The 13,074-nt window shown below is 55.9% G+C and overlaps 1 protein-coding gene across 1 annotated transcript in view; it reads right to left on the reverse strand.

The window, feature by feature from the left end:
* Positions 1-559: 559 nt before the first annotated feature.
* TMEM132D (transmembrane protein 132D) overlaps positions 560-13,074 on the reverse strand; it is a 544,075-nt gene continuing 531,560 nt past the window's right edge. Inside the window, exons 6-9 of the mRNA XM_048221636.2 lie at positions 9,963-10,168; positions 7,689-7,965; positions 5,064-5,255; positions 560-1,888 (exon numbers count right to left, since the gene is read on the reverse strand). Coding sequence (XP_048077593.1) covers positions 707-1,888; positions 5,064-5,255; positions 7,689-7,965; positions 9,963-10,168 — 1,857 coding nt within the window. The 3' untranslated portion in view covers positions 560-706. The remainder of the gene's footprint in view (positions 1,889-5,063; positions 5,256-7,688; positions 7,966-9,962; positions 10,169-13,074) is intronic.

Genomic DNA, 13,074 nt, shown 5'->3' on the forward strand with positions numbered 1-13,074 from the left:
CCGTAAAAAATACAAATAAAGGAATGCTCCGAATCCCCCAGGGGGCTGCTCCTTTGCTCTCGGCCTCTCCTTACAAAGATATCCATGGCCTATTTGCCCACGTGGGCCCCTTCTGTCCCTGTCAGCAGCTCCTGGTCCGTCAACAGGCCGCACTGGTCTTTGGGCGATGACACCCCGCGATGACGCCCCCCAGACGCTACCCGCTCTCTGGACGTGGCCCCTGGTCCCACCCACGGCGGGCTGCACGTCCCGGCTCAGATGACTCACTGCCTCCCGTCGATCTGCTCGCCCTCCCGCCAGGGTTCTCCCGGAGTCTGCAATACTGAGTTATGGACCCATGTGGTCACCGTACCCAAAGGGCTTTGATTCCACAGAGAAAGAGAGTGAGGGACAGAGGGGAGCTGCTCTTCCCAGGACCTCTCAGAAGCTCTGTGATTCAGAACTCATTTTTCTTCCAAGTTTTACAAATCGTGCCATGCACAATCCGCCCCTTAATGCTGGCCGAGACACCGGATGCCGGAATGTGAGCCTCGATCCCGACGTGGGGCCACCCCAGCCGAGCCGGCGCCGTCTGCCGGGGCTGTGCTGATAGGGGTGCTCTTATCCTGTCCTGTCACTTCACTCCTTTCCCGGGGGTGCCCTTGCCGCACATCCCCAAATTAAAGGCTGAGAGGTGAGCGAGAACCCGTGTCCGTGAGCTTCTGGCTTACACATCCTCGCGTAACCTTTCCATGTAGCCGTGGGGCTGTCTGCTTTCCCCGGGGTCCAGATCCTGGCAGACCCAGCTCATGTCCTCACTGCCGGTCAGTATAGAGTTCACGGTGGGGCATCCTTCATCCGAGGGGATGGTGGTGAAGGTGGTAAATTTTACTCTTTTCCTTTTTGAGGTAGGGGACGTCGGGGGCTCGCTCTTCTGATCCTTCCCGTCTGCAGCGGTGGGGCCCGAACACTGGAACAGCGGCCCGTTGATGCTCTTCTGGGAGTCTGTGCCGAGGAGGAGATACTTACTCTCTTCGAAATCCATGCCCCTGTCAATGGCGGTGATCTGCTCCTGGCAGGACGCGAAGTTGACGTGGTTCTCCAGCAGTTCGGAGCGGTGGCTCAACCCGACCCAGTCGTGGGAGTGACTCAGACCTTCCTGCTCCTCGAAGGGAACCTGTTTGTGCCTGTATTTCAGTGCAAAGGCCACACAGTTTATCAGGAAGACCAAAATGGCCAGGCAGAAGACCCCCAACAGAGCGTACATGCCGATCTCCAAGTCGCTCAGCCCTTTGGATGCCTGCGCGAGGCCACTCTCGTCCGCTTCCCCGTCGCTTCTGGGCAGGTCCCCCTGGGTTGGGAAGCTGGTGAGGTCGATGGGGATGGTCTGCAGGTGGCTGTCATCATCCAGAAGGCTTCCTCGGCCGTTCTTTCTCTGGAAGGTTGACCTCTCTGTCGTGGACCCTCTTCCTTCCATGAGGCCCATGGAAGAACTGCTGTAGTACTGTCCCCCCTGACTCCCCCACTCTTGCAAGGGTTTTTTGGGTCTTCTGTCGCTGACGTTATTTTCCAGGTGAACTCCTGCCCCAGTGTGTCTGCTGTCGCTGGTGGTGGGGTTCGCGTCATTTTGGCCAAACTTAACTTTGATGTTGGCTGTTCCCACGGCCAGCACGCTCTTCCGCTTGGATTTCTGGCACAATTCGCTGATGACCATTTCGACCTTTACCAGAGCACCCTGCCCTTCGGCTTCCGCAGCGATGATAGGCCACTTGAATTTGGGGTCTTGGTGGATGGAGACCACCTTCTCGTCCAGGGAGGTGGTCATCAAGGAGAAGTCTTTCCCGTCGTAGATATCCAAGGGTGTGATGGAACCATCACTGAACTGGACCCAGCAACTGATGGCCGCTTCCTGTTGAATAAAATAAGTCAATGAGCACGGGCCCCAGGGCTCAAGGACACCAGGTCTTTGTGCAGTAGACATTTGTGGCGAAAATCATACGACAAGAACAAAGGAATGCCTTTTCAGCAGAGCAAGGATAAGAGGCCGGACGCACGAGGGTCATGGAAGAAAACCAGTGCTTTTGGAGGTGGAAAACCAAAGAACACAAGCACGGCCTTGACATGAGAGTGAAGTGGGGCCCATGCTAAATGCCCCATTAGAAGATCTGCTTTTCTTCCCCGAGGGGTCGAAAGAAAGACGGGGCTTTTAGGGGTGCAAGGTCTGCTTCTGTGCAGCCGCAAATTGCACGTCAAAGGGTGTGCCTGCTTAGTGGAATCATTTACAAGTGTCACACATTTCAGGGGAAAATATTCATGACATTACTTTTAAGCTGCTTTCATCCTCAGTCTCCGCTCGTTACTCACAATGGAGATTACAGCACCTGGTCCGGACAGGGGCACCAGACGTGCCGCAGGCTTTGCTGGCGTTGCTCCTGCTGCGTCTGGGTCTACGGGGGTAGGTTTGTACGAGTTTCCAGACACAGTGTTGACTCGGAGACAGGGAGTTACACCAGCCAGGGACACATGCACTCTACATGGACTGTGTCTGCCACCCTCTGTCCCCTCAACCGGCGGGGGAGACGGGGAGACCAGGGGGTGGCCAGGGCCAAGGTCTGCGCATATCTCCATCTCTTGCCTTTTTGCTTTGTTGCTTTGGATCAACCCTCCTTGGCACTGGTTGGACCAGGCGGACCGTAATGGAGGAGATACTCTCTGATCGAATGTGAGCCTCTAATTTCAAGGAAGAGGTCATTGTGCTGGACCGCGAACTGGTGGGCCCGTTGTTCCCTCCCTCCCCCAGATCTCAGAGAACCTGTTCCACCCAAGCCCAGAAAGATGACTAGCTTGGAGAGACACATGCCCCCGCACACCCGGCCACGGCGCCACAGTGGACTGGACTGGGGACAAGGGGGCACAAGGTGGCCTTTAGAGCCGTTCATCTCAGCAGCTCTGAGCCAGTGAATCGCTCTCTCTCTCTCTCTCTCAAATTTGAAATAAGACAGACAGGGTGGAAGCCTGAGCTGCAGGAAGATGCGTGAGGACTCACATAAAACTGGGGGGTGGAGCCCACCTTGGAGCCACCACAATGGATCAGGGATAAGCAAATGCTTGAGCCCAGCATTAGTACAGGGAAAGAAAAAGAAATTCAGCAGAAGGAAGGCACAGGGCAGGGAGTGTGGGCTGGAGAGACTGCCGGGACCCTGCCTCTCCCGAGTTCCCACAACTGGGGTCTGGGGGAGCCCCTAGTTCTGTAACAGATCCCTCATGTTCAAGCTCGCTTGACTGGATTTCTCTTTCTGGCAACTAAAGAGCCCCTGAGCATGACCGGAGCCAGGTTTACCCCGGTGCTGTTTGGTGTCTGGAAGGAGGAATGTGACTGGAAGGGAGCTTCTGCTCCTCCTTCAGCCCCGCCATGAAATACGGCTACTGTCAGGCGTTGGCTTCGACCAGCCGCTAATTGCAGAACGCTGCCAAGACACAGCCCAAGAGCCCCTGGACGTGACACTGACTCACCAGGCTCTTCCAATCTGCCAGGAAATCGGAGCAGGAAACTCAAATGCCATTGGATTTCTTGAGACTGAAATGTCAGAGCCAAGTGCACGCAGGGACTAAGGGCCATCCAGACCAAGCACGGAGCTGCCCGCAGGGGAGCGTGTTCAGCTCTGCATGTCGCAAATGGATCAGCTCTTTGGCCTTATTCTAACTGTGTCTTATTGCTTCCTTAACTCCCGGCTGGTGGTCCCCTGGTTTTATCACCCCATGAAGACAGAAATCAGCCCCAGGTTATTTCTCCTTTGTTATCTGTGCCTTGCCTCCTGGCTGGCATCCCGTCCTGAGAAAAAGGAGGCTTGTCTTTGGCAAGAATTCATATCTCTTACTGGAATCATCCACGTTCAAGGGTTTTATAATCCAAGCCTCTGCACCCAAAGGCCATGGCAAAGAGGCAGAAGCGTAAGCGAACACAGGCCGCGGAGCGCTGAGGGACAGGTGCAGGCTGGGGAACAGGAGGGTTGTGTGTGTCCTGGGACGAGTCCGGCTCAGCTCAGAGCACGGTTGCAGCCTCAGCAGTGCTGGGGGAGGGGGTGCCAAGGGGACACCTGCCAGGAACCATTCCCCCCCAGAAGGGAAGCTGCCAGGAAACCCCCCACCTGGGCTGGAGGCCCTCCAGCAGCCCCGCGGGAGGACGGTCCCGCTTCACGAGGCGCAGAGAGAATCAAGAATCAGCAGCTGGAGGCCACTGTCTTGTTGCTCAGCAAGGTTCACCCAAGCCTCCACATTCCCTCTAAAAAATAAAGCTTACTCTCCTCTAATGAGGGAGGAGCACATGTAACAGTTGCGCATGTCCTATCTCCAGCGCCCGTCGGGGACCATCGCATCCACACACAAACACACACAGGTCAGCGTCGGCGCATGGTGTCCCGTTCAGAGAAGGGCGATGCTGGCGGACATCCCCGTGGGGTCCTCACTTCCATCCTGAGCTAAACCGTAAGCCTGGCGAGAGTGACTCAACCTCCCAACGCCCCAGACCTGCTACCCCACTTTCCTTTCAGGGACACGGCAGCAGCCTGTGGGCACCTCCCCGGAGGCCCCTCCACCCCCCCGGGGCTGCGGGGGCAGTGGAAGAGTGTGAGATGGCCCAGGTGACTCCGGCACTGTGGTTAATGGAGTGGAGTCCTTGTCCAGTCCCTCATCTCCTGGTGGCCTATGATCCTTGACCCTGGGCAACCTTTTTTTTTTTCTTGCTGTTCTGTTTAGGGGAGCTAGGAAGCATGAGCCAGAGAGTTGCCTGCCTCTCAAACCCCTTTCCAGGCTGAGAGACCCATGACATGGGATCCCACTGTTCTGTGGGACCCCCGATTAGTGACTCCACCAGACGGATAGCCTGATCTAATGTGTGAACTCACCCCACTCCACTGACCTCGCATGATGTGTGACCCGCTCATTGAATAACCCCACCTGACATGTGACCTGGCCCCACGTGTGACTCCTCCAGATGCCTGACCCACCTGCTGTCTGGCCCACCTGCTGTCTGACCTACCTGCTGTGTGACCACCTGCTGTGTGACCCCAGCCCCACCTCCATACCTGTCTGGGCCTTTGCAGAAGCTCTTGAGCCACCGCAGTGGCAAAGATCGCCCTGTTGCTCCCGGGGCTGAGCTGCAGGGAGAGTGACAGCCCTGTCACCAGCTGGACCCCGAGGTCCGTGATGGTCACCTTCTCATCCAGCACGGTGATGGTCTTTTCTGCCAAGATGGCATCTGACAGAGGCGACAGGATCTGAAAGGCAGAACCAACATGGAAGGAAAAGCTTTCTGTGGTCCCAGAGTTTCCTCCCATGGCACAAATGATGCTCGTAGAGCCAGATGAATGAGTCAGAACGAACAGAAACGGGTCTTTCCCACTCATGTCTTCTTCCAAAAACGTATCTCTTGTGAAGATATGATGTATTTTTAAAGCAACAGCAAGACGGTGTCTGGCAGCAGACGGGGGGACCTGACGCCCCACCCCACTCTACAGATGACCCCAGGACCCCCCAGGCAGAGGAGGAATTAACACTGTCATTCACTGAGGGCTAACTGCATGACTCTCGTACTGCACAACCATTTTCTAGTATTTGTGCATGTGCGTATTTTATTTAAAATTATTTTACTTAAATAATTGGTTTAAGAAACTTCACAGCAGCAAGGAAAAATGATTTTGATGTGCTAGTTACGTATTTACGTGTTTCTCTCACACACGTGTGTGGCTGAGGGGAGACCTCTAGTCCACGTGTCACCTGAGTCACCCGTGTGTCACGACAGCACACGTGGGAACCCATACCTTGGGAAACACTGAGCATCTGGGAGATCAGCTTGCATCCCCAGGAAACAGAGCTGCGAGTCTATACCATCGGTGCCAACATCCCAGAGTCTCACTGCTCCTGCGGACACCGTGGCATCCCGGGGAAACCAAGCTTACGCTCCATTTAGACCCTGCAGAGGAAATCCTACTTTTGTGGAATCCCTGTCCCGCTCACCCCTCACTCAAGTTTGAAGGGTTGACTTTGCTCCCCACGAACCCTCAGCCTTAACCCTGGATGACACGGCTTCCAGCTTCCTTTAACCCACGTTCCTGACATGCTTCTCTCTGCCAGGAGGTATGATATTTATGAAGACGTATGTCGAGATGGCAGTTTTCCCAGGACCCCTGATATTTGTGTATCGAGCTCCATAATTCTATCCAAATACCACCTTCGGTCTCTGAGTCTGGTCTGCACAATTTGAATGGCAGTGAGCGTGAGTTACGGGTCCCCAGAAGGAAGCAGACAAGCAGCTTTATAGCTCAGGAGGACTCAGTGGGAATAAAGCAAAGGATTTCAGGACTCGCTGCCCCACCAGGACAGTGTCCGCGCTGAATGCGTGGGAAGCCGGCCCATGTCCCCGGCCCTAAGCCCTGGCCTATGCCAGCACACGGGCACAGTGGTTAATGCCGCCCCTGGTTCCCGTCCCCAGGCGTCAGTCTAGCCTGTGGACAGATGGTTGGAATTTAGCTCTTTGGTTTAGATCTTCCAACTAAAAGTCAATCATGGAGCTTTCAAGCTCTTGTCTAGGGGGCAGATAGGTTTTGTTTGATGTAAATAAAACTTTAAAATGGAATTAATGGCCACCCTTTAAAAAAATCAGAGGATTTCATACAAAAGAGTTCTTGCTTTTCCGGAAAAGTTGCAAGATCTGAGCGTGCTAGATTTTCATTTCCTTTGGCAGCCCCGCCCTCGCCGCACTCCTCACTGGCCCCTATTGTGTTCCCAGCACTTGGGGTCCAAGTGAGCTGCTGCCTTCCAGCTCACGCCCAGCCTGCTTTGCTCACTGTTACCTTCTCCGGTCTTAGAGGTCATTGGAGCATGCGACCCCTGGGTCACTTCATACCCATCTATTTTCCTCCTTGAGTAAAATGATCTCTTTTAAATACTAGCCAATTTTCCAGAGCGGATATGCTTTAAATCTTGCTTAATCCAATACTTTCACTGACAAGGCTTCCTCGCACACGGCTGTGTCAGAAATCCCACTGACAGGCTAGTAGCCCCATCGGGGGCAGCTACTGAACAATCATATTTCTTTGAAGACAGGAGGTAGATGACTCAACCCAGGGGGCCTCCTGGAACAGCATTTTTGGGGAGTGTCTGTTCTAAAACCCGGTGTTGCACCCTGGTCCTCCTCCATCCGTTTCCAGCTGCGGGTGACCCCAAGACCGTGAGCGGCATAATAACTTTGCTTCTCTCCTCGGCTCGTTTCTGAGACGCCCTGTTTTCACGGGGCCTGGGGTAGGGCTTGAGGCAGCATGGCATCGTGGCGGGATGGAACGCTGTGACACGCGATGATGGTCAGTGGGGCAGAGGGCTCAGCGAGAAGCTGCTGGCCGTGCCCATGCCCACGGCTCCCAGGAGGCCAGCTCATGCCCAGAGCCTTCTCCTCACGACCCTAACACCCAGCATGGCGTGGAGACAGACGGTGTACTGGGCTTTCAAACATGACCCATCCAGAGGAGCCGTCCAGCGCTTGTCAAATGCAGGAAGTGAGGAATTCAAGACTCTTGTCACATCCTTACACTTACATTATTTAGGCGACAGTTTGGGTCGCTCTAGAAATAGATGTCCTAAGCAATGACAAACAATCCTCATCTGGGCGGAGAAGAAGCAGGGACATAGAGGGTCCTTGCCCTGGGGCTGCTTACCTGAATGGTGGTCATCCCAAGCTCCTGGCCGATCAGGACTTGTCCCCCGTGCAGCCTGGCGATGCGGGGCTCCTCCACCTGCATGAAGTCATTCACCAGCTCCGTGATGTCCACCTGCCAGTCTGAGCCCAGCAGGTGGGCCAGGTGCCCGCCACGGTCCGCCGCCTCAGCCACGAACTGCGTCAGGACCCGCACCATGGCGTGCTGGTACTGGAGTGTGCAGCCGCGACCCCCCCTCCTGTCGTCGTCCTCCTCTTCCTCACTGTCCCGAACTGGCCTGTCAAATGGTCAGGTCAGGTTATCGGTACTGACTTGGGCCAACAGCAGGGGCTGCAAAGGCGAGCAGGCAGTGAGCCCAGCCTGGTGGGGCTCAGAGAGAACACAGGTGATACCCCAAATACCTGACCACAGGTGTGACACGGGTCCTGACCATCAGAAGGGGCTGGTGTGGTCAGCAGAGCTCGGAGGTGTCGCCAGAGCCCCACCTCCCGGAATGCACTTGGCGGAATCCCCACCCTTTGAGTGCGAGCTGCGCCTGGTAACCTTCTTCCAGGGCAAGATTACAGCCAAAGTTAGGGGATGTCACGTCCAGGATTCAGCTTTAAGAAAGACTGTGACATCTGTCTTGCCTGGTAGTCTTTCCTTGGTTCTTCTCTTGCTTGCTCTGAGGAAACACGCCTCCGCGCTGTGAGCAGCCCCACAGAGCTTCCCATATGCTAGAGCAACAGCCAACGAGGAACCAGGGCTGCCGACCAGCACGTGGGCTTAGAGGCGGAGGCCTCCCCACCCGAGCTCCAGACTGGCGTCTGTGAGAGACCCCGCTAAGCCATGCCTGCGTGCCCGATCTGGAGATATGGTGAGACCGTCACTGTGAGATCGTACGCGTCTTCGTTAAGCCCCTAAGTTTGGGGACTCGTCATTTCACTGTGCAGCATGAGTGAGTAATCTGATAGGGCTGTGGATGACCCCCATAGCCCCATAAACCAGCACTCAAGGGGTCAGTGTCAAACTCAAGGTAATGTGACGGTAAGCACAGAAAGGACCGGGATGGCTTGGCTCGGGGGCATATGTCAGGGCTCCTCTCGTGTCTGACGCCTTCCGTCCAGCCAGCCCTTTCTGGCACATCACAGTCTCCATCTGAGCATCAGCCTGGTTCTGTGGGCGGAACTGAGCTGGACAGCCGTGACACTGCGATGTGCCACCATCAGACTCAGCCAGTCCTGCGGCACGTCCTACCATCAGCTGCCCGCCCTGCAGCCTCAATAACCACTCCTAGCCCCACCCCGCCAGCTCAGCGGCCGAGACCCCGCAGCTAAGGAGAGGGTCCCGCCAGCTCAGTGGCGGAGGCCCCCACCACTAAGGAGAGGGTCATTGCCGAAACCATCTTCCAACCACACGTGGGACCCACAGCCTGCATTCTCGAAGCTGTCCCCTACCCCAGGGCACAAGAGTGCCAGCTGTCCTCCCTGCTGAGCATAGACACCAGGAGTGCTCCCTTGTCTAATTCCGCATGTGCTCACTTGCGACTTTCAGCAGGTGGCTGGCATGCGGTCCTCGGTCATGGGTTTCTCCAAGATGACAGATTCTCTGAACAAAGAGGCTGACCTCTTGCTACTCCCCTGGTACCTGGTGGCCTGTGTGGATAAAGGACACCTGTCCCTCTAGCAGACACCTCAGAGTAAAGGATCAGGCACACGGGTGACAGGTTTCTTACTTCACCTCCCTGAGACCAAGCAATCTCAGAGCTTCTGGGCTGGGGGCACGGAGCAGCTGCCCAGGTCAGCCAGAGCCTGCTCCCAGGTCTCTCTAGGGGACCTCTGTCCTTCGTGCCTTCCCAGAATCCACTGGTCCCTTCTGGTATTGACCCTTAAGTTCCAGTGGGGTTGACCTCTTTTGGGTGGCTGGCTCCCGCCAGGGGACTGCGCTAAGGTCTCACTGGACAGACAGTGTGCTCTATGTCCTCGACACAGTGACTGCATCGGGCACAGGCACACAGCCCAAGCAAGGGTCATGTAACTCCGGGACCTCTGCTGGAACCACTGGGGAAGAGAGGATGCGCTTTCTGCAAGTCTGCAACTCCATGAGAAAAGCTGGTAGAGGACGAGCCAACACACAGCAAGCCAGCCCCAGAGGTGGGGACAGACTGCGTCCTAGGTGCCATTTGAATCCCTGGATCCAGTCATGCCTGGAGTCAGCTACCTGGCAAGTATGCGTTTTTAGTGGAAGCATATTCGACTCGGGTCTCTGATACGGAGTTGTGACAAGCACACCCACCTTTTGTTGGAGATGATGGGCACCCTCCAGCCCTTGATCTGGTTGAGCTCAGTGTCCGAGACCTCGATCTGCAGCGGGAGCCGGGGCACCCACACGGTCATCTCCAGGGGGCTGCTCAGGTGCTGGTAGGTGAAGTTCACCACCACGTTCACCTTGCCTTTCATTTCCTTCCCATTGACGAAGACGTAGTCACATCTGTCAGACACCTGGAAGAGGAGATGGGAGGGCGGTGAGACCTTAGGGTACCCCACCGGGCAGAACAGCAGAGATGGTGGAGGAGGTGAGGGGAAGTGCCCTCGCTCTTTGAGGGATGAGCCCTACAGTGGACACTGCTCTCTGCTTTCGGCTGAGGCAGATGCTGTGGCTGTCTGACCGCTTCTCCTGGGACCCCTTCTTCCAGTTTGCACACAGACCCCCCCCCCCAGGCACCGCAGGCATGCAGCACTTCCTCTGGCAGATGGCCCTTAGGTGTCAGGAGCCGTGCCCTCAGCCTCTTGGCCTGCTGACCTCTGGTGTGCCTGGAGGAGGGACACTGTGTGCACAGCCACCCCCCCGAGGGCCTCCTGCAGGGCAGGCTGAGGCTAGTTTCATGGAAATAACCCTGCTCAGCTTCTCTCATCTGAGCATCGTGTGTTCTTTTGCTCCCATATGGATTTCTGCAGAGAACCTCCCATCTCAGTTGTGGGGGTGGATGTGACCTATACTCTTCATGGTTCCTTACTGAGTCCCATGGGATTTCTCCCCACTTGCCCAGCGGGGGCACTACCTGGTGTGTCTTCTTCTGTGTGCCCTATCTTGCCTCAACTCCCACCCTCCTCCCTCCCCGGTTAAGTCCGTGTCTGGGCTCTGCACCCCAGACAGGGAGACAGAGGCACATATTAGCTCATGCCGTCCTCCGAGCAGCCCGAGACCGGGCACTTCCCCATGGTCACAGCTCCTGCCCCATAGAAGACTGCTCCTCCCTGTTGGCGTCTGAGAGAAGAACCAAGTTTGGTGGAGGAACCGCCTCCTTTTGTCTCTGTTTTCCAGCAATCCAGGGGCATTCCTTCTCATCCTGAACGAGAACTGGGTAAGTATGCTAGGCTAATTCATGGCCCCAAAGATGTCAGGTCCTGAGTCCCCGGAACCTGTCAGTGCGACCTTTTCTGGCAGCAAAGGGACTTTGCAGATGTGGTTTGGTTAAGGATGTTGAGATGGGCAGATAATTGAGGGTTGTCTGAGCGGGCCCCCAGTATCATCTGAGCGTCCTCACAAGAGGGAAGTGGAAGGAGATTGGCGGCTGTGGCAGAGGAAGACCAGCCAAGCGGGACGCCACACTCCTGGCTCTGATGATGCAGGACAGGACGAAGGCACCTCCAGAAGCTTGAAAAAGCAATGACGCACCTCCCCCTCGAGCCTTGGGAGGGAGGGCAGCCACGCACCTCTGCTCCTCGGGTTGCCGAAACTGCTTTCTGGCCCCTGCCCTTCAGAATGCTCCATGTGGAGCCCAGGCGTGTGCTGGTGTGTTCTGGTGGCTCTTGGACACGGGCACAAGCCCGAAGTGAGCGTGGAGGGAGCACCCGTGTTCACCAAGCACTTACCACGTGCCTGGACTGTCAGCTGAGCGTGACACGTGTAGTCTCAGCGTGTGCAAGCACCCAGGAGGCAGGGGGTTTTGCCCTCGGTTCCCGGATGGTCAGTCTGAGGCCCCGAGACGTTCGGTAACACTTCCTGGGGATGCACAGCTGGAAACGCAAAGCCCAGACTCCCAGCCAGGCCCCCCACTGCCTCCTCCTGCAGGTGCCGCATCCCTGCCTGAACGGTCCCTGCGGGCTCGATTTGCAGAGGATGCACTCCTCCCCCCAGCACTCGGAGGGGCGTGAAGAAAGCAAAGCTGAAATTATCAGATTGTTCCCACATCATAAAAAGCATTTCCAATGAAGGCCCCTTTCATCTCCACGGTTAGGCAGCCAGGATACAAAACACACAAAGAGGCGCTGAGAGGCTCGGCGTCCGGGGATGATCAGTAATAACTCTGGAGAGAAACGTGGACTCAGGCCCGTTGATGAGTCACAGGAGGCTGTCATCCTAAATGTCTGCCAATAGCAAAAGCACTTAAATCTGATTGAAAGGCCGAATGGAACGGCTCCGGCGGCTTTGTCACCACTGTGGCCTGGCCACAGCTCTCCTTGCCGTCGGCCCGTAATCTCAGGTTTTTTCTCTTTCAAGTCTTCCAGAAAATCAGGCTGAATTGTCACTGACTTGGGGAAGGAGAAGAAGGGGGAGGTGGAGGGAGGGAGAAGGAGGATGAGGACGGGCAGAGGAGGAGGAAGGAGGGAGGTCAGGCTTGTAAGACTGGTTTTCAGGGCCGTGGGCTGTTTCATGGATGTAACTTTCTGGGCCTCTCGTTGAAGGAGGTGCTCTAGGAGAAGGAGGTAAAACAGCATCTTAGGCACACCTGCCACCTCGATCCCCCCCGGGAAGGCAGAGCAGAGCAGGTGCTGGGGTAGGCTGTGAATATAGAGCGAAGTCTTCGTGTCGTGTTTTGTTTTGCTTTGAAATTCAGTGTTTGTTCTTCAAAGTAATAAGAAAAAGGAGGAGCTAGACATTGGTAAAAGGAGGAGGGGAGGCAGGACTTCACACCTAAGCAGTGTCCTTTGAGGGGCGGGTGGAGCCGCAGCGCCTTTGGGGGGGACTGCAATACCGGGCGGGGCCCTGAGGTAGAGGTATGCACGTGCGTGTGCTCATGTCCGTGTGCATGCATGGTATGTGCATGTATGTGCATGTGTGTATGGCCGTGTGCACATGTGCAGGGTGCACATGTGCATGTGTTAGTGTGCATGTGTGGGCGCACACATGTGCACGTTTGGGTTCATGTGTGGTGTGTGCATGTGTGCAGGTGCACATATGTGTGTGTTAGTGTTCGTGAGTGCAAACATGTGCATGATTGCGTACATGTGTGCACATGTGGGTGCGCGGGTGTGTATGTGCGGGTGCATGCATGTGCGTGTTCTCGTGCACGTGTGCAGCGTATGTGTGCAGTGTGTGTGCATGTGTGTACTGTGTGCATGCATGTGCTCACATGCATGTGTGCGTATGGACACGCACGAAGTGTTTATGGCAAGTAATAAAA

The sequence above is a fragment of the Ursus arctos genome, unplaced genomic scaffold (assembly GCF_023065955.2).
Source record: "Ursus arctos isolate Adak ecotype North America unplaced genomic scaffold, UrsArc2.0 scaffold_34, whole genome shotgun sequence".
NCBI classification, from domain to species: domain Eukaryota; kingdom Metazoa; phylum Chordata; class Mammalia; order Carnivora; family Ursidae; genus Ursus; species Ursus arctos.